A 21,706-nucleotide genomic window follows, 5' to 3' on the forward strand; every position below is an offset into this window, starting at 1 on the left:
CAAGGTGTAGTTTATCAATATTTGCTTGTTAGTATCCTTATCAGCTTCTTAGAAGAAAGAGGGTCTGGCAATGGCCCAGTCGATCTGATTAAGGCGGGTGGTGAGGTAATCGGCGAACGTGAGCCATTCTCTGCATACTGCATTTGCAGTTTCTGTTGATTGACCAACAAACACTGATGTTTAGGCCCAATACAACTACTATTCGAACCACCTCTCCTCGTTGCCTGTATCCTTTCGTTATAACGATGGTGGGATCTCGTGGTCGACCCTATTGCGTCGAGGATGCTCATACCGTCGACGCTCGAATAGCAGGATGTCATCCCAGTTACCGTATCCCCCTATATGAGATGTCCAGCTTTAGGTGTTAGGTCGAAAAAGAGAACGCCTAGAGTTTAGATTTTTGCAGCAGATGTTAAGAAAAGAATATTGCTAACTATATTAACTGGTAAATCGAGCAAAAGCTAAAACGTTATGTAGCTGCAAATAAAACCAATCTTAGTATTAACAGGCTTATTATATATTAACTGTTATCTAAAGGCTACTAGCTTTAAGAGAGCGTAAGGCCCTTATTTTGAAGAATTTTATTATTATCTACAATAATAATCTATTACTACTCTATAGCATTGAAGCAAAGTCTAGGTATTGCTTATTTGTAATGTGATCATGGTTATCCCGATCTGTAGCGTAGCTAACATCCTTCCATTCATGCAGTAGCTTCAGTTGCTCTTCAGACTTCTGCTGTCCGCAGTCAAACGCATCGGATCCTAGAGCAATATTAACCGCCCATGGCTTCCCAACCGCCATCCCCTCACCCTTCATAATATCCACTATGACCGTAGCGACCTTTTCCAGTTCACCCGTCCTCTGAGCAAAGGCTTTCATAAACATAGCTCCCAGTTCCTCCTGGAGCTTCCTGTAGTCAGCAATCGCAGGAGCTTGGGTTTGAAATTCCTGGTGGGCATTTTCTCGTGAGAGACCAAGGTTGGTGGGAAAGTTGCCGCACATAAAACCGACGCAGGAGATGCCAAAGGGTCGAACCTCCTTGTAGAGGCTCTCGATGTAAGTGCTCAGAGCAGCCTTGGACGCAGCGTAATGGGACATAAAGGGGAGAGGGCCCCAGTGGCTGGCGGACGAAGTAAAACCGATTCGACCACGTCCTTGGGCGCGGAAGTGTGGGAGTATGGCGCGCGTGACATCCATGTGGCCAAAGACATTAACCTGAAAAAGGTTGTTGACGTATGCATCACTATCATTCCTGATTAGCGGGGCTTATAAATCAAAAGGGGAAGTGAATAGAACTCTACTTACTCGGCTTCTTCCGCACACCTCGTGGCGGAAGCACCGGCATTATTCAACAGAACATCAATATGTCCAAAGATTTCCCAAGCTTTGTCGATCTGAGCCTTTACGATATTCCATCCGGCCGTGATGTCCAAATCGAGGATGGCTACGTTATTTGACTTGAGGTGGCTGAGTCTCTGGTCGGCTTTGCGACCAGAGGCTATGACTTTGTCACCGCGGGCAACGATTTGGTTGACCAACGCAGCGCCGATACCAGATGTAGTGCCAGTAACAAGCCAGACAAGAGGAGCCATGGTAAATACGTTTGTGCTTTTGTAGGCGGTTTGAGAGTAGATAGATAAGGGTGTAGATTGGTTGTGAATTGTTGGAGTGAATTGTTGATAGTAACGACTGAAAAGGAGGAAGCTCTCCATCTTTATATACTTATATGCATCAGTGGCTTTAGTAGCTTTCTAGTTATTAACTACAGTACAAAATTCCAGCTCGACTGCTAAGGTCTGAGTTTGGTCATATCTTAGCATGGGAAAGCCACAAGTGACGGAGATACGCGGCTTATATCACGTGATGCGGACCAAACTCGTCCGTCTCACTACTGATAGAGCCAACCGTTATCTTTAATGCCTCATTTATGCGAAGCAACTTTCCGTCCAACAAAGACTCTGCTCACGTGAAAACACCCTAAGTACCTCCATTTTCGGGCATTATATGTCTACCTAGCCTGCAGCTCCGGAGGCCATGTCGCAGTCCGTCGCCGCTAGACGGAAGATGAGAAAGGGGACGCATAGCTGTAGTGAATGTGAGTTACTTTCCCAATTCCGGCATAGTATTGGTGTGTTATTTGCTAGTATGAACTTTCACAAACAATATGAGTTAGGGGTATGTCCAGCAAGTTAGTTCAGATGTGTACTACAGGAGAACCGCCATGTCATACAATGCTCGTCTAACTCTCATTTTAGGTAGACGAAGAAAGATACGATGCAAGTTTCATTCTAGCGATGCATCTACTTGCATCCAATGTGCAGGCCGTGGGTCCCGTTGCCTCGATCAGCGAGATGTGTCTCCCGTGGATCGCGGCCCGATTTCTGATGAGAGTGCAAGCTTCCGAGAGGGGGCGATTGCTCTCGAATCGATGGTGAAACATCATGCTCAGGTATCGCGAGACCCAGCTCTAGATCTTCAAGCATTAGACCTTACAGACGAGCCAGTCGAGGCAGATACACGAGTGCCTTTTATCTGCCTGCTAAACAACGTAGTGGTAAGCTGGTTGGCGATGCTCGCTTCATTTCGACTGTTTGCTTATAATTCAAGGGATCTATGGAGGGTCATCTGCAACTGCCTGCATCTGTTCACAACACAGCAACTTACAAAATTCAACCGCTCTACACACAAAGCACAAGCCACGTTTGCTCAAAACTTCGCTCAGCGCTCCCAGAATATGATGTCTTAATGTCTACCCTGTCCAGGAACGGGGCCTGGTGGAGTAGTTTTCGTCATAAAACTCAGGCCATCTGCCAAGGACCATATGAGGACCTGACCACCTTTGCTGCGCGTGCTTATACGAGTAGCATCCCTGCCGAAGTAGGCATGCTTGTTGCCGCCTATGCACGCAGCACGAGTCAGCACCATCACCTATACGAGTTTATTGAGAGCCTTTCCATCCCCAGTTCGACCCAGTCATACTCGGCAGAGGACCTGGAACTTCTCCTGCTGTTGGCTAAAGCCTATAGCGATATCGGGCAGCCTCGAAAGTCTTGGATCATGTACCGGAAAGGTCTTACCATCGCAGAAGTTATGGTAAATTCATCTTGACTATAACTGCAGTTTCCAACACTAACACTGCTGTAGGGGTTGTATAGACGTGAAATGGATTCCCCTCGGCTCAAGGGTATCTGGTGGGCTTTCTACCACGGAGATCGCTTTGCAAGTCTTCTTCTTGGCCTTCCTTACGGATTCAACGATGCCCATTTTGGCCCAAGCATTGAACACGCAACTCCAGAGAATCGATTCATTCTACGTTGTGCTTTCATTGCAGGAAAGGTCATTGATCGGAATTTGATTCCTGGGAAGCCATCCTCTGCCAGCTCAATGCTTCTTGACGAGCAAATGGATACTATCGCTTCCTCGATGCATTCGAGCTGGTGGGACCCACCCAGCACACTTCCTACCTCCGATTCCGAAATTGATACGCTGAGATCCCGTTTATTATTACAGTTCTACTTCTTCCATATCCGGATTAATCTCCATCTATCATTTATCGCCCGCTCAGAGTTGACATCCCCCCGAGACTCTCATAGGCTGGTGTGTAGTGAGGCTTCTCGGCAACTTCTTAAAAGATTTCTCCTTTTGTCCTCTCGCGTTGGCGGTGCCAATATTTTCGACTGCAAAACGACCGCTTTTGTCGCATTCATGGCTGCTGTGGCTCTGATATTGACTCTGTCACCAACCACAACTCCAATCTCAAACGAGGATCGGAACCTAATTCCTCTAGTTAAGGGCATCTTTGACAGAGAAGAGAAGGGGGGATGCAAGATTGCGGGTCAGTGCCGAAAGATGCTTGACATGTTATTGGGTATTCCCCTCTATAATGATGAAACTTCATCTGGTAGATTGCCAGAGAAAGTCCTGATTCCCTACTTTGGATACATTCATCGGGATCTAACACGACATGCGGTATTTGCGGACTTGAAGGATCAAGCCATAGAGATTACTAATGTGTCAAGCGATGGCATCAGTGAATTGGGAATTGAGTCTGGAAGCAACAGCCTGCCAGAGACGATGGAGACGCAAATGTGTTGGGAGTTTGGTGGACTTGAACAATTCCAAGTAGATGATCTGTCATCCTGGCTTGACACTGCGATGCTGGACATAAATCAAGAGTGTGATGTTTCGTGGGGCGAATTCTTTATTAATGACCTTACTACAGAGGCTTTTAGTTACGTTCCGGATAGTAATTCTTAATATAGTTCAAAGCATAGGGCGAGTAAAAGTCACAAGTTCCCATCACGAGGCCATTCTCCCATACAGCAAGTCAGAGGCGCTGCATTTTATATACCTAACTCGATAACCAGACGACTTGTCATTCTTCCATTCCCCATTATCAATTCGCCATATCACGCAGGCATCGAGTAATTTCCCCTCCGGATCAAGAGTTGTGATATCACCAACATGTCTAGCTTCGAGGGCCATAAACTACATTGGCAGATTCTCGCCACTTGTGTCTCACTTCATCTACTCAGAGCGACTGTCACAACTCAGTCTCAGTATCACTTATTTCCTCGCCAACAATCAATAGCGTCTACCATTCTACATCCACCGCTACCTATAAGACCAGTATACCCTACTCCCCTCAAGTCACACTTTCCTCTCATTCAATCACAGAGTCCTGACTTTAACTGCCATACAATAGTTAACATATATACAGGGAGAGAGGTGACCCAACACAGCCGGGTTCAAGTCAAGTTTTGGTGACGAACGCGATAGATTCGACAGTACTGGTTATCAAATTGGCCTCCAATACAGGGGTAAGCTGTCCTTTCCACGGTCTGCATGAGTTTGGCAAAACGTGGGCAGGTTCTTCAGATTAACGTTTCAAAGTCATCCACAATGCTCACTTTATTACAGAACCTTTACGACTTCTCCGTTGGTAGGAATGTTAAGATAATTATGCAGCAATTTTTCAATTATCCTATTTTGTTCATTGTGATTTTTCAGAACTTTTTCTTCCCCATTGAATGGACCGTCTGTTCCCTGCAATCACTTGCCCAGATGCAGAAATACCCGAAGAGGGGTCCCTTGCTTCGGCTATTTCCAGTTGAGTCAGCTTACGTAGGTAGGGTGTTCAGGCCCAACTATCCAATCATAGGTCAGATGAGCAGGCAGGCGCAGCATAAATCAAGCTTCTTCCCCTCTTTGCTTCTGCCAGCTGTTTTTATGAAGCACATCACACTCTTCATTAGCATCGATCTTCAAGAAGTCATTGCTAGATATAGTTACTAACCTCGCTGATTCAGCAAAATGGATTTGTCTTATACCTTAAAGCGTCCAGTACAACCAGCTCCAACTGTAACCCCTTCGGTTCCTAGATATCGTGTCTACCACGGACATGGCAAAGCCGAGACCCAAAGGGTTACTCTTGACTCGGTGAAAGGCCATGGTGATGAAGCGACTAACTCATACTTTGAGCACTCAAACGCCAAACGAATCAATACCGATTCGGTCTTCGCCTCAGCTCTAAGGAAACAATACCCTGAGCTTGAACTAGTTGTGGTTGAAGAGTTTCAGTGCAATCTCTTGGCTTTTGCTGGTGCCGGCCATGCAACCTTTCATCCAATCCACGACAAGGGCGACGTTCCATCGTCGCTTGAGGTAACCGTCTACCTACCACCCGCTAGACGAATGAATGGCAACAAAGGACAACTGGGCGAGGCTGTTATCTTTGGCAAATTCCTGTATAAGTGGGAAGGCGAAGAATTCGTTGTCTACTTGGTTGACGGTCGTGATGGTTCGGAGGCCTACCCACAGGTCAAGAACTATTACATCCTCACTGCGAACACCCATAAAGCTGAGGAGCTTGTACTTGCCACCGGGTCATGGGCAACCGATCTGCATGACGAAGTATGGGTGTATGACCAGGGGGACTTCTTGAAGGATAGAGAGCTCTGGAAGAGTTCCCAAAAGGCGACATGGGATGCTGTGATTCTGGATCCAGAAATGAAGAAGCAACTCATTAACGATCACATCTCTTTTTTTGAATCCAGGCAGACCTACAAGAATCTCGGAGTCCCTTGGAAGAGAGGACTCATCTACCACGGCCCTCCGGGAAACGGCAAGACGATCAGTATCAAAGCGACCATGCATATGCTGGCAGACAGAACTCCGACCATTCCCACCGTCTACGTTCGCAGCTTGGAATCGTGGATGGGGCCCCAGTACTCTCTCCACATTATTTTTGAAAAGGCGAGAGAGTTTGCGCCCTGCTACTTGGTTTTTGAGGACATTGATTCACTTGTCACGCCCGACGTTAGGAGCTACTTCTTGAACGAGGTTGATGGTCTGAAAGAAAATGATGGGATATTCATTATCGCCAGCACTAACCACTTGGAAAACTTGGATCCCGGAATTTCGGTAAGCTTTTCTGTGTTACTGAGTATGATTTCTTGCTGAATGACTAGAAACGCCCATCTCGGTTTGACCGAAAGTATTACTTTCCCGACCCAAACCTCGACCAACGCGAAGCATATTGCCAATTCTGGAAGAAGAAGCTGGATTCCAACAAGGACATTGAGTTCCCAGACAAGCTTTGCAGGGCCATTGCTGAAATTACGGACAATTTCAGCTTTGCCTACATCCAAGAGGCGTTCGTGGCAGCACTGTTGGCTATCGCTGGACGGTCCAAGGCGAAGCCAGCAGAAGCGGGTTGTGAGGCTGCTTGGGTTTTAGTGGACGATAGTCAGGGCTCAGGAGCAACACCTGAAGAAGACGACCTGGACAGACTGGAGCTTTGGATTGAGATCAGGAAACAGGTCAAGATCCTCCGTGAGGGGATGGAAGACAAGGCTACCACATAGAATACCGCCATTTATCCGTACGTTACTTATCGTTCGCGTTTTAATTTTTCAGCAGGTTTATGTTACTCCCATTCATTGCAGTTTTACCCTACCGTGATAAATCTAAGTAACCTTCAATTAAGTGTTTCCACTACGATATTATGTAAATTGATAACTGGTCCTTTATTTACACTGTACATTACATAAACTGGGCTCAGCACCAACGGAGATGGTATTGCCCTGCAATAACTAGAAACCTGAGCTGCATGTAGCCCCCATTAATAGTAGTACCAAGCTCTACTGTTTATTATTCATAGTAATTAAAGAAAGGTTCAACAGGGTTACTGTGGAGCTGTGAAGTGTATGCAGTGTTTCAGAACTTAATTTTATTAGTGTTGTAGGTCTGAGTGCTGAGTTTGTCGTTTATATGTAGCCGCTACCTCCAACCCAGTCTCAATTAGGTATTTTCATTGGCACAATTGTGACCACTACATCAACCAAGAGTACCGCTCTCTATGCTAACAACAGGGGCAAAAATTCGTTGTCTGCGATCTCCGGGTCCTAGAACCTCAAGATAGAGAGATTCTTATTAAAGTCCTATAATCAGGCGTTAGCCTCTCGGATGTTCGAACCCTTGAGTTCTTCGGTTTGAAGAACTACGCCCTCGGTAACGAATCCTGCGGCCATGCCCCCGAATCTCCGAGTCTTGCCTCTACACCATACGAAGTCAGCGATATCGTAGCCGGCTATGTCGTCGCGGGCAATACTCGCCACTCGAATCATGCTACGCACCAAGAGTATATCACCGTCCTGCCAGAGTGTATCCTCAAGGTCCCTGGGAATACTCCGCCTCATGCTGCTGCTGGCCTTCCTATCATGGTTGGGACTGCTGGTGATGCACTTTACAAACGACTTGGTTTGCCTTTGCTGCCTAGTATTGCTAGGGCACTCCCGATGAAGGCGCACGTGATCCAGAGGGGACTTTTGTCATCTGGGGCGGCTCGACAGGCTGGGACATGGCTGCTATTCAGCTTGCGCGGGCGAGTCGCATATCGTCGATAGTAGCGATTGCTTCGGCCAAGAACCATCAATTCCTAACGTCTCTGGGCGCTACTCAGTGTTTCGACTACCGCGATACTGATGCTGTTAGCAAGGTCAGATCTGCACTGCAAGGAACTCAAGGGATCATCTGGGGTTTTGACGCGCTTGGATCAGTTGCCAACCCAGTGTCACAAGATATCCTCAGAAGCGTCATTCCTCCCCACGATAAAGCCCGCCTGGCAACTGTCTTGCGTGATCCCCATTAAGGGTTTGAAATCGTTGTAGGCGGTCGTTTCTTTGACCTCGAATGATATGCCTGACGGCACAAAACTCAGTGTCCCTAAGAACATAGTTGCTACGAACAGACACCGGCGTACTCTCAAGTGGGTACTTGAGAATTATGGTGGCAACTATGTGCCGACACCTGTTAAAGTGTTTGAAGGAACTGGCCAAGATGCTGTTGGTGAGCTTTACAAGATGCAGGAGATGAGTACATTCGGAAAGGTGGTGTTAAAGCATCCTCTACAGTGATGGGGGGCGGTTAGATGTGATATCAACTTGGAGATTAGAGACAGCAGAAGTCAAGGGAATTGATCAGAGTCAGAGAAATGTATAAAGATGGAGGTTAAGCGGCGCAATCTTCTCCCTTCTTTGAGCTGCGATATCTTTAGTAGAGCACTTGGAAATTCTCATAGGGATTCAAGCAAACTTAGTCTAACTACATCCCACAGCTCCTCCCTGAGACATCGTACAATCAATTAATGCGGGGCAAATCCAAGCTTCGGGGTACCCTCCTCTTGGCTATGAATAACATAGTAGTTTTTCATAAACAGATTTCCCAGTACTGAGTATTTTCCGTTGAGCTGAGTCGTGATGCCACCAGAGCAGGTGTTGATATTAGGGTCGTAAAGAGTGTAGTTGACATCCCGTCCCGGAATGGTGAGCGTCGTGCCTTCAGTCTTGAAATGAAAGTCGGGAATGGTGCTGTTGCATGGAAATGTATGCGATCCTCCATCGGTGAGCTTGTATCCCTTAATATGGCTGTAGTAGTCGTTGACCACAGCTTTAGGAAGGTAGACAAGGGAGGTGCCAGAGTCGACAATAACCTCGCCGACTGTTTTCTTGCTGTTGGTGAATGAACCTTTGCCTACAGCGTAGGAACCAACATTCATCGCCCAGTGCTTCTTACTAGTCACGGGCGTGTAGCCAATCTTCCCTTTGAACTTGGAGTTATCGATGTAGCCAAAATCCCAGGATGACGGCTTGCCATCGGCTCGAAGATTCGCAACAAACAGCTTCCGTTTGAGGGTGGGTATAAGAGTTTCGAACAAAGTGTTCTGCTTCTCGGGCTTGACAGTGTTGATGGTAGAAAATGCGAGACCAAGAATACCATCCGTGTTGATATCTAACGGGTTGATAACAGCGGCTTGGATAGCCTGCTTGTGAGCAACGACGGAACCTGCCTTGACAGTGTCTTTAAATACCACGCCGCTGATCTCGTCGCCTTGGGCGTACTTGATGGCCCAGGTATAGTTGGGCAGAAATTCCGAGGATGAGGTCGGTACATAGGTGGGGTGTCCCCAACTCTGCCATGGGGATGACTCGTTGGAATATACCCATCTGTTAGCGATAAATGTCAGTCTGTATAATTCAGGGTTTCGAGAGACCAGGTACTTACAAATCAGCAGAGCCAGTGTCGTAGATAAGGTTGAATGTCTGGTTTCCAATGACGGTAGGGACAAAGAACGACAAGCCAGCTGACGAAGGCTTCACCTTAGTAGAGCCTGCTTGTTTGTAGCTACGTGCCTTTACGGTGTCGCCACCTGAGACAACAGGGAATTTTGCATCAAGCCTTTGCAACTCAGCCACAGGGTCAAATTCCTCGGGGGTGGAAGGCGTAAAGGCATCAACGCTGAAAGCATTGCCAGGGCTATGTGGCAAAGAGAGGCCATTGACAGATGTAGCGAGAGCGGCAGTTGCCACGCTCAATTGGAAGAATTTCAGAGACATACTGGAAACAGTGGTTGAGAGTCAAGTCTGCTGTGGAGCAGCTGGAAGCAATAGGTGAGGAAGAAGGCTTGGTTGCTTTATTATGCCCAATGGCCTTATTCTCGTATCCTTTCCTTGGAACGCGGTGACTTTTTGTGCAAGGATGCGAGAGAGAAGTGCCGGGGTTAGCATGGAACGTGATTTCCTTAAGATGGGTCCTGTCCAATAGAGACACAGCAAAGCCGGCAGATGAGGGATCAACCTCGTATAGAGCTCGTATTGACGGATAAGTTACTCTATGGAAAATGTTAATTCCATGCTTAACTTTAAGTGTGTGTATAAGATTGCATAGAGTTAAGCAATGTGTTTATGCTTGCATACGTTCTTGTACAGGGTTCCTGATTATCAGGGATTGTCGGATTGTCATAGGTCACAGTGTGGGGACACAACTGGAGAACACGAATACCCGGACTTCGGGGTAACCTATATCCGCCCAGTTAAACCTTGGGGCAAGTGACGTAGCTTGTGAAATGGGAATTCCTGCAACCTGGATCTAGAAAAGCAAGCTTTTTTAAAACCTCGCTACTGGCATACCTAATTGATTGTAGCATAGCTAGTTGTTATACGTGGATAATTCCGTACTGTAGTTGTGAAGATTACGTGCGGTCGTGATATGAACATCGTATATCGAGCAAAGTATTAAAGCAATTTGTTCTTACTACATTAATGGTCAGGTCTCGAGAATCGGTTTTCTCACGAGGTAAATTATAAAATAAAAATAATTGAGATAAGCAAAATCACGGGAGTGCATAGATCCTGATGGGGAATCCTGTTGCCTACTTGCCTGCCTTTGTCTGTATTATTACCCTATACTCTGTAGATAGCATGCAATCTGTCTCGAGCAGACTCGGACAAAATGAGAGTGGGGCACATAAAGAACCAGCGCGCCAATGATCATAGGCAATGCAGTGGTCACGATGACAATTTCTAAGCCGATAGTATCCAAGCAAGCCGAGGTACTTATCGCCCGTCCTCCTTATTTTGTCCTCGCTCTGACCTCCAGATAGAAATTTGCCAGTGTTCCATCACAGCGCCAAGTCCGGCAAGCCCGGGAATTAACGGCCAATCAATTTCCTCAACAAGCTGTCTGAATCATTCGATGGCGTAGTGCTACGCTTTGACAGCGCCGGGTGGAGCCACGAATCTAAGATAACCAACCATTATGCCACAAACCCACAAAGTGTCTGTTAGCGTTTGGCTGATAGAACAGCTGGTTCAAATTCCTACTTAGGCTAGCCAGCTGACCCATTCGTGGTCTTCTGGTTTAGATCCGTCGGACTAAACAGATGGAAACACTCATGACTCCACAAAAGGATCTGCAGTCAGGGTAGCCTGCAGAACTCCCAGGGCTCAACTTCGTCGGTTTGGGCGAGAGAATGTCATTGTCATCTAAAGGCCAGACAGCTCCAAATAGACCTTACCCTGTTAGTCAATTGTGAAACATCTGAGGACGAAGCAGATAATTTAGATATAGCATAAACCGATCACCCGTATTGTAGCAGTTAGCCCATGTACAATTATAAAGTGCCGCAATAACCGACTTAGTTTAAAACCTCTGCTTTAAATCACTTCATCGGATGATGTTCTCCTCTAGTACAGACTCCAAGGATCTCAAGAGTTGATTGGGTGCACATCAGACTTGAGCTACTGGTCAGTTTGCTATAAGTACATCTCACTTGGATTTAAGTGAGAGTGACAACGGAAGATGTGCGCGCTGCTGCGGAAGTAATCAATTGTCCACCTAGCATGCCGTAAGGCCAGCCATAAAGTGGAGGGCTGGAGCAGCTCCGAAATGCAGGTAAAACAAGAGCCAAAGACTCGGATGTGTCTTTCCTCTTTGAGGAGGCAGGGCCGGCTTTATACTCTGCTTTGATCTTCAGCTAGGAAGCTTTGATCAAGCTAAGGAGCTCAGGTTTCACACCAACTTATGTTGGGTTGCGGTATGAACGGGAGATCGATCACACTACTGACAAAGACAGTTTAGTGCTCATCTATGAAGCGTCCATCCCCACGTGTTTATTGTTTTTACCAGGATCTTCTCCGTTCTAGAGTTTCGCTTTTCGGCATTGCGTTTCAGTAATTTGTCATGGACCCGACACTATTTACGTCCCATCTGGTCCCATGACTTGCTACTTAAACATTGCATGAGATGTACCGTCAAAATCTCCTGAGACAGCATTTAATTCCGTCTACAATCAATCTCAGCAAAACATGCGTCTCCTCAGTTTGATACTGATATGGACGTGGCTCGCTGGTCGAGCACACTGCGTCGACAGCACAGCCCTTCTCACTCAACTTCCGGCATGTGCGGTACGTAAACAGCTGTTGAGTATCGCTTACCAAGGCCACATTACTAATTTCTTTCTTTAGTCACCTTGCCTCGTAGAACTCATGACAAAATCTACGTGTGGGGTAGATATACCATGTCTTTGTGCTGATCCGTTGCTCAAAACCGACGTCATGGGCTGTGTCAAGAGCAATTGCGAACCCATACAAATGCTAAGTGGGTCGAACACTCCAGAAGTTGTGATATGTGCTAACCAAGCTGCAGCGACGATGAACGTGACCTCGACAGCCTGCGAATACCCCGTGCGCGACAAACATCACAGCATTAATATAATGATTACCAGTATTATTACCATCTCTGGAGTTGTAGTTGGACTTCGGTTCTACGATAAGCTGGTGTATAAATCTGGGCTTCACCTGGACGACTACCTCATTTTCGGTTGTCTGGTCAGTCATGCGCTATCCTTACATGTTTAGACTACTAACATTAATGATAGCTTTTGGCAATAGCAAACTCCACCGTTGTAATCTATGGACGTAAGTTGAATCCCATCCATTGACTTGAAACATTGTTAATTCAGATAAATCAGTGTCAGAACACGGTCTTGGTCAAGATATCTGGCTTTTTGGCCCTGGAACAATCACAACTTACCTTAAGGTTTGTAACTCGCTATGAACCGTTCAAAAGAAAAGGCTAACAGCCTCTAGTACCTCTATGTCGGACAAGCTCTCTACGCTACAGAAACATTTACGATTAAGATCTGCGTGTTGTCTTTTTATCTTCGCATCTTCCCTGGCAACACTACCCGAATGATTATCTGGAGTACTATCGGTGTATCAGTCATCTGCATGATCATCTTTGACATCCTAGCAATTGCACAATGTCGGCCAATTAGTTATTTCTGGCAAGGTTGGGATGGTCTACATGAAGGCCAATGCATTGGAGTTAACCCCTTAGCCTGGGCAATTGCTGCAATCGGTATTATCCTCGACCTGTGGATGCTGGGAATTCCACTCTCCGAGGTTCTGTTTCTCCAAATGAACTGGAGAAGGAAGGTCGCAGTTTCGTTGATGTTCATCGTTGGTACTTTGTAAGTCACCTACACAATCCTAACTATCCGGCGGCTAACCCTCACTCAGTGTTACTGTTGTAAGTGTTCTAAGGCTTCGCTATCTCGTCGAGTTTGGCAAGTCCACCAATCCTACATGTAAGTTGCTTTTTCTATCGTACCTGGCTCTAGCAGCACTAACATCAACCACAGGGGACGGTTATGATACTTGCTACTGGTCGGCGATCGAGGTTAACGTTGGAATCTGGTGTGCTTGCATGCCAAACATTCGTATGCTATTGATCAATGCTTTCCCAAGGCTGAGAAGCTCTGCCGGCTCACGCCCAAGCAATGCATTGTCAGGGTCATCAGGAGAAAGATACAAAGGGTCATCATCTCACACCGCCAGATCTCAGAACAATAATAAGTTCTACCAATCAAGGCCCGCTCAGATGCAGAACGGTGAAGCTTTATCCAGCACAGTGGATCTAGTTGAGATGTTGACCTACACAAAGCATGAGAAGAGTTTAGTATAGAGAATAGATAAAACGTAGATTACTAATTATATAAACCCACTGGCCTATATAACTCCAAGAAAACTACGCTATTGCTGTAGTACTAGTTGCTGATAACTTCTCGAAGACTGCTCTAGAAGGCAGTTAGATCATACTAAGCATTGGCCGCTACTCATCCCTCCTAATAGATGAACTGCCCATTTCATGAATTTGAGCCTCATGGCTAGGCGTCTCATAGACAGGGGGAGGAGAAAAAAACATCTGTGTACCCTGGCCAATTAATGGCAAATGCGACCTGAACATGGGTCTCACATCTGGCCCAAGTGGGGAAATTGGCGAGGTTATCTGCGTGTGATGAGAGGCGATTATCTTATCGTCTTGTGCATGCAGACCAATGTTCTGAGGAGTGAGGTTTACGGCCAGTGGGTTGATGTGACGTTCCGTGTCCCGTAATGAGGCCTTGGGCTTTCTTCGTCGAAGGGCGCAGATACCGATAACCATAACGAGACCGATAATGCTCACAGCTGCGACTACACCGCCGACAATCACATCGGTGGGTGATTCCTTATCCCAATCGGAGGCGGTGTGTGTAACAAAAGATACTTTTGTAATTGTTGCTGGTGTATCCATGTCGGTAACATCTGCGCTGACTGTCTCGTGAGCCAAAACTACGTCCAACGTAGATGCTGGAGCAAATGTTTCAGTTGAGTCTGTGCGATTCAAGTCCGATACGTGGCGCTGATGAAGTCTATACACCTCTAAGATATTGAGCTGATTGACAAAATCTGACGGCCTGGCTGATGTTTGACTTGTTCCGGTTTCGGCAATTGCAAAGAGAATTATAATGAACACGATCCATGGTGGGAGAAAGGAGGCAAGGATCATTTTAAGCTGTATTCTAATATTGTGCTTGTACAAGTGGGAAGGCGTATGGCACAAAAATGTTATTGTTGAGATATTGACAAGATGGGGATGCTAGATATAAAAGACAAAAATAACAACAATAGCGCGCCCTTTAGAACTGATAGTATCATAGGCTGGCTGGGAACGGCTCGATCAGCGTGGCGCAAGGCATAATCTTCTACCGTTATGTGAAAGTGCCTTTTGGCGTTAGCATTCAGAGATAAACTTTAACTCTATTTCTGCTTCCGCCACTTGTTGTGTAATTTTTAGAACCTACTCGCTAGCCTCCGTTCAGAGATGGAGATCTTACATTGTAGGGTTAATGTGCTTTCCTATCCAAAATAGAGTTAACTTATGATGGCGACTCCCTATAACTACAATGCTCAATATTGGAAAAGCTTGGACCTTTCAATTGCTCCCGATCATGTGCTTATCAAATCAGGCATTTACAGGCGCAGAACCCAGCTAACGCCACATACCAGCATTTCACCCCGGAGACAAAGCTGAAAGAATCCCAGCTTTGATGACAACATGTGGTCTATCTGACTATGATGGCGGGGACTACTTCTTGGTCCGCCAAGTAAGTCTTTGTCAGACCGGGGATTTACTTCATAGTTGAGGGGTTCGTGGCGATGTCGGGCTAAATTATACGTATGACTTAATAGTCACGTGTAGGGTCACATGGCAGGTCCGCGATGCAGCAGCGGACTACTTTAGACATGATGACTGAGGGAAAGAAGGACCTTCCTTTCCACAATCACTGTGTTGGTATTGCATGCTATATACAACACGCGTTTCCACTCGTTCGAGAAGCCCAAGGGCAACCGGGACTCTGGTCTTCTGCCGGAATGAACCGGAGATGATTGCATGCTGTTCATCTGACTCGACAGATTTGACAGACTTGACAACTTGCTTCCGCCGATACGATACGACGCAGCGTTGGCTGGACTCCTTGGCGTCATTTCGGTACTCCAGACCCGGTTTCAAAGAATCCACCTTTCTTCACGTATGAGACGCTCCTATTGGGCAAATAGCTATACGAGAAAATAACAGCCGGGCACTATAGGACTAACCCCTTCAGGGACCACTCCCGTCCTTGGCAGAATTATTTTAGTCAGGCGGCTCAGTTCCTTTATATACTGCTGCTCCTTTTGCTCAATGCTTGCTTGGTCAACTGACACCTTGGTTCGCTGTTGCCCTAATTGATAATAGCAACGTCCATCAATATGCTTGCATTGGGAAATGTTCTTTTGTCTTTGGCCGTTTTGGCCTTCGGCCAGGATCTCAACGGCAACGACACAAGCAACGGCACTGTCCCGATTCGCGGAGACTACATATGGAAGCCGACATGCAAATTACCTTCACCTAAAGATTTCATGTTTAACATGGGTTTCGATTTCCGCGACGGCTGTGTCAAGGGCACTGGAAATCTGGAGGCTTTTGTTATGTTTGTGGATTTCCCCGATGCTAAAGACGAAGATCCCGACTCGCTCAAGGCTTTGCACGACAAGCTGGTGCCCCCAACTGTCGACTGGTATACCAAGTCTAGCTACAATAAGCTGAAGCTGAACATAAAGGCCGATACCTCTCAGTACCACCGCATGCCTAAGGCGGCGTCTGAGTATGACTGGCTAGGCAGAGGAGCTGGCTTTTGGCGACATGATCGTTATATTCAGGACGCCCTTGATGCTTTCACGGCCGAAGGCACTCGCCCGCCCCCAGCCAAAGTGGACGTCCTTTATGTGATTCCAACAAGCCAAGCAGCAAATTACATCTCTCGCTCTATAACCTATTACGACCCTGTCTCGACGCGTCAGGGTAAGCGGGTAGCTAAGAAGACTGTGACACTTGGTGCCGCCGACTGGGATCTCATTGCGATGACCATGGTTCATGAAACGGGTCATGCCTTCTGCCTACCGGATTACTATTCATTCGAAAGCTACGCAGGCTTTTATACGGGAGGCTTTGGTGTCATGTCCCAGACTGAAGGCATGGCGCCTGATTACTTTGCCTGGGATAAGTATCGCTTGGGATGGGTTGAGGACAAGGCTGTAGACTGTGTTCTTGATGCCGGCAGCACGAAGCATGTCCTTACTCCCCTTGCTGTTGACGGTGGAAAGAAGGCCGTCGTTATTGCAGGCAGCGAGATATCTGCTCTTGTAGCTGAAGTTCGCACTGCCGATGGTCTGGATAAGAACCTTTGCGCTCCTGGAGTCTTACTTACTGAGGTTGGTACGAGAACTGCACCCGGCAGTGGCCCTATTCGAGTTCTGGATGCTACACCTGGCTCTTTAGGCTGCGTTGGGAACCTCGATGACAAGAATGATGCTGCGCTGTCTCTGACTCTGGAAGGAAGCAATTCTCTTGCCTATAAGCCAGTTAGCTCGTTTGATGTGCCTGACTGGGATGTTACAGTAACACTGTTGAGTGTGGAGGACTCGAAGTATACTATTCGCGTTGACCGCAAAACGTCTGTTAGGACTGATTCCTGGTAGTGTTATGACTCACTCAATCAACTGAAGACAGTCTATAGATGAAAGAGATGAGCTTGAAGCCCTGTAACATGAATTGTTCAGCGGTAGAGATTGTGTTGGAAGAACCCGGGCGGTGCCCAGGAGCATTGGTGGAACATTACTCAGACTCAGTAACGATGTACAGGCCTTACCTCACATCGTAAGACACTCAGGATTTCAACCTCAGATCAATCGATCATCCCTGGATGAGAATTTGGTGGAAGACGAGTGCAATCCGACTCGGGCCTAGCAGTAGAGATTACCCCTGATGCACTGCAAGTGAGGTCCGCTAAGAGCCGGTGGGCCACTTCCGTGGAAATCAGCTGAGATTAATAAAATCCGGGGAATAGTGTCATGTTCTAAATCTACAAGATAAATTGACAATAGAGAAGCATTATATTGCGATGTGCAAACTCAGGTAAACCTAGTTTACAAGACCGAAGACTTATTGTTGCTACCCACTGCTGTCTTATTGAAGGTACGGCATATAAGGAGTTCCATTCTCCTGTGCCTCCTGAAACAGTCTCTTGTTCTCCCTCCAGAGACAGTATTTAAGAGCCAGAGCAAAAGAAATACACAAGCCTCCCATAAGAAACATCAGGATGAATGCCAGCCGGTATTGTGGCTCATCAGAATCAATAAAGAAGAAGGGCGCAATGACATTGCCGATCTGGCTGAGAACGTTGCAGAGCGCCACGGAGACCGCCTTCTTCTCAGGAGTGCGAGCCAGAGTGGTGGATAACCACGTCTGAATCAGAGGGTTGGCGCCGAATAGACCTCCGATAAACAGGTATGAAGCTGAGTAACGAGGAACAGTCGCCGTCGTGACCATGCAAATGACATACCCAGCGAGACCAACGGCGATAGGAGTTGAAAAGTGCCAACCACGCTCTCCCACGCGGTCAGAGTTCCAGGCAACGGCAATTGATGTGGGTGCAGCGACACAGTATGGTGGAAACGTGAGGAGGAGTGCTGTAACCCTGTCATAGCCTAGTCCGCGGACAATAGCTGGATAGAAGTTGGAGAAGCCGTAAGCAGCCGAGATGGAGATATTGATGCCAGTAAGAAGCCAAAATTTGTAGTCGATAATTGTAAGCTTAACACCAGTCCAAATGGTTGACTGGATTTCGAGTTCGGAAACTCTGTCAGCAATGATCCTGACTTGCGCAACCTTGCGCATATCCTCCGTCATAGTCCACATAGCGCTTCCGCTCTTGGACTGAGGGTAGTCAGGAAGGAGGAATATGGCGACAAGGGCGAAGGCTGATCCAAACAGAGCCAGCACAATAAAAAGCCATTGCCAACCAGCCACACCACGTGCACCCTCAAGTGTACTAAAGACAGCTGCAGCGATCAGACCTGACAGCCCGTTGGCTAATGACACCCCAGTCGACATAATTGCAATTCGTACGGCAATCTCTCGGCGGGTGTACCAACTTGACATAACGTATATGGCCTATGGTAAAGAACGTTGTCACAGGTCAATATATAGACTTTGCATAGAAGACATATGATGTCGAGTGCAGTGTTGTAAAACTTACGCCAGGGAAGAGGGGTGCTTCAACCAAACCAAGGAAGAAACGGACAGCTAGCAGGCCCTCATAGCTCTTAACGCCTGCAATTGCCGCAGAAACACCAGACCACAGAATGGCCATACCAGGAAGATATAGACTAGGCCGGATCTTTCCGATGATCATATTCGAGGGGACCTGACCGAGAACATAGCTGGCGACCGTTGCCTGTAGTTAGCCAAGTTGATCCTGGAGACAATAAAGGCCAGCAGGTATTGTGTATGCTTACCCCGCACTGAGAATAGACACAGCAGAACCAAACTGTGATCCCTCAAGTCTTAGATCCTCATCAAGAGTACTCAGGCGAGCTTGTCTGATATAAACTGATCAGTTTCTATGTACACAAGGATCAACTCGAACTAAGAAGCTCTTACCCAAGAGAGGCTCTATCAAGGTAGTTGAAGACATAAAGAAGCCAGAGCGTCGGCAGGAGAGTCATGTCCAGTCGGCGAACAAGTTTCTTCTCTAAGAATTTCCAATCCGGAATTCCAAGTTCTGCAAAAGCAGACTCACGAGCAGATGTAGTTGTCGCAGTGACATCTGGATCCTCGACACTACCCTTCTCGGCCTGCTCGATAGCTTTGGCCTTATCGGTATTAAACGCGTCCTTCTTATCATCCTCCACTGCAATCAGGCCAGCACAAGGCTTTGCCACGCGATTGTTGGAAGACATAGGGTTTTGTTCAGAACGATAAGATCGATATATAAGAGTTCTTAGCCAGATAGCTGTAGATTGAAAAAGACAATTTGCTCTTGTGACAAAGGAGCAACTACCGGATTGACATGTCCGTTTTATATTTACAAACAACTTCAACCTGTTGATGAATTCGTTACCCCGCAATCCAACAGCAAACCCCAGATTTCCCCGGGTTGCCAAGATATTCCAGTCGGGTAAAGCTCATGTCAATCTCAAGGCTTATCGCATACTCTTGCTGGGAGAACCGGGACTAAATATGCCAAGTAATATGAAAGGCCGACAAGCTTTACCTCACGGGGTTTCGGACTACCGGTGAAGTGACTGAAACCCCCGAAGTAGTTTCCTAACTCGCCCTACGGACTAATTGCTATCTTTCAGTCGGCGTTTTAGAGCTCCACTCGGCGTTATGCAGCTATATTCGGCGGTTTCAAGCTACTGTCAGCCCTTTCCCTATTCCCTGACAGTAAATCTGGATGGGATGCATAAGCCAAATGAGTCTAAAGTGTATATGCAAAGTATAATGCAAGTACTAGTTAAGGCTTTTCTGAGGCGCGAGTCCTGCAATGTATACAGATCAACGATGATATCCAATGCCTGTGTATTTAATATTCCTGAAGCCGCTTAATGCTCACGGGTATACACAAGTTTTCCGCCACTAACTCTCCCCTCCCTAACTTCTTCCAACCCACGAAGAATACCTGCCAATCCGCTGCCTCCTCTATTGAGATAAATTCTCGGCGGCTTGACCAGTCCGCCTGCAAATAACTTCTCAGCCATCTTTACAAACTCCTTCTGAAACTCAAAGTCTTCCGGTACAGCCTCGAACAGCTTCTTCTCATACATCCAAGGCTCGCCAAAAGCAGAGTACGCAAGGATAGATCTAGCCTTTACGTAAGGGTTCAGACGCTGGACGTCTTCTTCAAAACCAGGCACAAGAGCAACGTATCTTGCTTCCGCTGACTTGGGCATGATTGATGCAGCAAAGGCTGTGCTGGTTTTGCTTGGGTAGGTGTCGAAAACGAATTTAACTGGCCCGTTGGCTAAGCGGAGAACATCATCGGTAAGAGTGGTGGATTTGTAATCCAAGACATGGTCGGCGCCAAAGGACTTAACGTATTCAGCGTTGTAGGGTGACGAGGTCGTTATCACTGTTGCACCGGATAGTTTTGCAAACTGAATAGCCGATATACCCATGGCTGTACTGCCGCCATAAACGAAGATGTGATACGTTTCCTGGGGTCTTGCATTTGGAAGAGGAATCTTTAATGTCTGATACAATCCAACACCCTTGGAACAATATCATCAGCGCACAATCCCCTTTTGTGTTTGTTGATGAAGATATTCTGAACTTACCATTGTTATGAGCGCTATACCCTGTGTCGCAGCATCTACATCGCTGAGGTTCTCGGGTATCTTCATCTGAATATCACCTTTCACGTGGATCAAGTCCGCAAAAGCTCCATCCTTCCTGCGTAAAATATTCCTCGGCCATCGTCAGTCCACCTGTCTCAACTCCCCGATACTAAGCATGCTTACTGTCCCGATATGACCCCAGCAACACGATCTCCAATCTTAAAGTCCCGAGTAATTCCTGGTCCAACCTCAACGACCTTTCCAGCGTAATCTGATCCAACAGGCAATCCTGCACAGATTTCTCCCTCCTCTTCCAGGTCTAGATGGTAGACGTCGTCAGGATTAAGGGCCCATGCGGTGGGTTTGACTCGGATGAAACCGGGTTCAAGGTCGGGAACTTGGATCTGTTTGATCTCTGCGCGGCCTGGGGCGACATTGACGATGCCTGTTGTTGTGATCATATTGACTTCGATGCTTTTGGTGTCTCCTTGGATTTATAAATGAGGTTCTACTGTGTGTGCTTTTGTGGTATTAAACTGCCAGTTGATAATCTGAAGAACTGGATATCAAGTTCTTCTTATATTCGTCCCTGCCTGGATATGCGCGTCTTATGTCCAATGCTAAATTTACAAGAATGCTTATGCAATGGCATTCAGCTAGTTCTGACAAATAATTGTATGGCAACATTAGTCAGATGCGTAACGTTTTTGTTTGTCATCCTACTTTCCTCTTTCGGTATCAAGGTGCGCCAAGGAAATAAGCATAACACAGTGTGACCTGGACTCGCGAACACACACAAGTCACTTCATTGGTACGTGGGTATGGTAGCAATCACCTGGCAAATTTGAAATCCGAATCAATTCCTTGCCGTCAAGCTATCT

At 46.9% G+C, this 21,706-nt stretch overlaps 10 protein-coding genes across 10 annotated transcripts; 5 read left to right on the forward strand and 5 right to left on the reverse strand.

Moving 5' to 3' along the window:
- Positions 1-615: 615 nt before the first annotated feature.
- On the reverse strand, positions 616-1,595 carry B0J16DRAFT_357177 (uncharacterized protein; the record flags this gene model as incomplete). The annotated part of the gene is made up of 2 exons (XM_046129520.1): positions 616-1,246; positions 1,309-1,595. 2 exons carry the CDS (start codon positions 1,593-1,595, stop codon positions 616-618), a joined length of 918 nt encoding a protein of 305 aa, XP_045979539.1.
- Positions 1,596-1,926: 331 nt separating this feature from the next.
- Positions 1,927-4,336, forward strand: B0J16DRAFT_346127 (uncharacterized protein). Its single transcript, XM_046128390.1, has 3 exons — positions 1,927-2,557; positions 2,611-3,096; positions 3,148-4,336. Exons 1-3 carry the CDS (start codon positions 2,225-2,227, stop codon positions 4,258-4,260), a joined length of 1,932 nt encoding a protein of 643 aa, XP_045979540.1. The 5' UTR covers positions 1,927-2,224; the 3' UTR covers positions 4,261-4,336.
- Positions 4,337-4,410: 74 nt separating this feature from the next.
- Positions 4,411-5,118, forward strand: B0J16DRAFT_346129 (uncharacterized protein). Its single transcript, XM_046128391.1, has one exon. The coding sequence runs from the start codon at positions 4,468-4,470 to the stop codon at positions 4,768-4,770; it is 303 nt and encodes a 100-aa protein (XP_045979541.1). The 5' UTR covers positions 4,411-4,467; the 3' UTR covers positions 4,771-5,118.
- A 123-nt stretch (positions 5,119-5,241) lies between these two features.
- B0J16DRAFT_346132 (P-loop containing nucleoside triphosphate hydrolase protein) lies at positions 5,242-7,000 on the forward strand. Its single transcript, XM_046128392.1, has 2 exons — positions 5,242-6,426; positions 6,474-7,000. The coding sequence occupies exons 1-2, from the start codon at positions 5,317-5,319 to the stop codon at positions 6,867-6,869; spliced, it is 1,506 nt and encodes a 501-aa protein (XP_045979542.1). The 5' UTR covers positions 5,242-5,316; the 3' UTR covers positions 6,870-7,000.
- A 1,401-nt stretch (positions 7,001-8,401) lies between these two features.
- B0J16DRAFT_402299 (aspartic peptidase domain-containing protein) lies at positions 8,402-9,899 on the reverse strand (the record flags this gene model as incomplete). The annotated part of the gene is made up of 2 exons (XM_046132636.1): positions 8,402-9,509; positions 9,568-9,899. The coding sequence occupies 2 exons, from the start codon at positions 9,897-9,899 to the stop codon at positions 8,648-8,650; spliced, it is 1,194 nt and encodes a 397-aa protein (XP_045979543.1). The 3' UTR covers positions 8,402-8,647.
- Positions 9,900-11,749: 1,850 nt separating this feature from the next.
- On the forward strand, positions 11,750-13,854 carry B0J16DRAFT_346139 (uncharacterized protein). The gene is made up of 8 exons (XM_046128393.1): positions 11,750-12,248; positions 12,309-12,441; positions 12,490-12,671; positions 12,722-12,761; positions 12,815-12,882; positions 12,933-13,315; positions 13,365-13,432; positions 13,487-13,854. The coding sequence occupies exons 1-8, from the start codon at positions 12,150-12,152 to the stop codon at positions 13,807-13,809; spliced, it is 1,296 nt and encodes a 431-aa protein (XP_045979544.1). The 5' UTR covers positions 11,750-12,149; the 3' UTR covers positions 13,810-13,854.
- Positions 13,855-13,956: 102 nt separating this feature from the next.
- B0J16DRAFT_402304 (uncharacterized protein) lies at positions 13,957-15,086 on the reverse strand (the record flags this gene model as incomplete). Its single annotated transcript, XM_046132637.1, has 1 exon — positions 13,957-15,086. Exon 1 carries the CDS (start codon positions 14,671-14,673, stop codon positions 13,957-13,959), a length of 717 nt encoding a protein of 238 aa, XP_045979545.1. The 5' UTR covers positions 14,674-15,086.
- A 981-nt stretch (positions 15,087-16,067) lies between these two features.
- B0J16DRAFT_357179 (uncharacterized protein) lies at positions 16,068-17,186 on the forward strand (the record flags this gene model as incomplete). Its single annotated transcript, XM_046129521.1, has 1 exon — positions 16,068-17,186. The coding sequence occupies one exon, from the start codon at positions 16,068-16,070 to the stop codon at positions 17,184-17,186; it is 1,119 nt and encodes a 372-aa protein (XP_045979546.1).
- Positions 17,187-17,429: 243 nt separating this feature from the next.
- On the reverse strand, positions 17,430-19,448 carry B0J16DRAFT_402306 (major facilitator superfamily domain-containing protein; the record flags this gene model as incomplete). Its single annotated transcript, XM_046132638.1, has 4 exons — positions 17,430-18,660; positions 18,746-18,929; positions 19,005-19,088; positions 19,150-19,448. The coding sequence occupies 4 exons, from the start codon at positions 19,446-19,448 to the stop codon at positions 17,674-17,676; spliced, it is 1,554 nt and encodes a 517-aa protein (XP_045979547.1). The 3' UTR covers positions 17,430-17,673.
- A 645-nt stretch (positions 19,449-20,093) lies between these two features.
- On the reverse strand, positions 20,094-21,362 carry B0J16DRAFT_364009 (chaperonin 10-like protein; the record flags this gene model as incomplete). Its single annotated transcript, XM_046129906.1, has 3 exons — positions 21,009-21,362; positions 20,826-20,955; positions 20,094-20,759 (listed from the first exon to the last, which is right to left on the reverse strand). Exons 1-3 carry the CDS (start codon positions 21,284-21,286, stop codon positions 20,094-20,096), a joined length of 1,074 nt encoding a protein of 357 aa, XP_045979548.1. The 5' UTR covers positions 21,287-21,362.
- Between the last annotated feature and the right edge of the window lie 344 nt (positions 21,363-21,706).

This window comes from Fusarium flagelliforme (genome assembly GCF_020744385.1).
Source record: "Fusarium flagelliforme strain FIESC 12 MPI-CAGE-AA-0113 chromosome Unknown B0J16scaffold_6, whole genome shotgun sequence".
NCBI classification, from domain to species: Eukaryota; Fungi; Ascomycota; class Sordariomycetes; order Hypocreales; family Nectriaceae; genus Fusarium; species Fusarium flagelliforme.

Coding starts and splice junctions, on each gene's coding strand:
- B0J16DRAFT_346127 (XM_046128390.1), top strand. CDS start 2,225: ATGTCATACAATGCTCGTCTAACTCTCATTTTAGGTAGACGAAGAAAG. Junction 2,558..2,610: donor GCCTGCTAAACAACGTAGTG/GTAAGCTGGTTG, acceptor TTATAATTCAAG/GGATCTATGGAGGGTCATCT. Junction 3,097..3,147: donor TTACCATCGCAGAAGTTATG/GTAAATTCATCT, acceptor ACACTGCTGTAG/GGGTTGTATAGACGTGAAAT.
- B0J16DRAFT_346129 (XM_046128391.1), top strand. CDS start 4,468: ATGTCTAGCTTCGAGGGCCATAAACTACATTGGCAGATTCTCGCCACT.
- B0J16DRAFT_346132 (XM_046128392.1), top strand. CDS start 5,317: ATGGATTTGTCTTATACCTTAAAGCGTCCAGTACAACCAGCTCCAACT. Junction 6,427..6,473: donor ACTTGGATCCCGGAATTTCG/GTAAGCTTTTCT, acceptor CTGAATGACTAG/AAACGCCCATCTCGGTTTGA.
- B0J16DRAFT_346139 (XM_046128393.1), top strand. CDS start 12,150: ATGCGTCTCCTCAGTTTGATACTGATATGGACGTGGCTCGCTGGTCGA. Junction 12,672..12,721: donor ACCTCATTTTCGGTTGTCTG/GTCAGTCATGCG, acceptor CATTAATGATAG/CTTTTGGCAATAGCAAACTC. Junction 13,316..13,364: donor ATGTTCATCGTTGGTACTTT/GTAAGTCACCTA, acceptor ACCCTCACTCAG/TGTTACTGTTGTAAGTGTTC.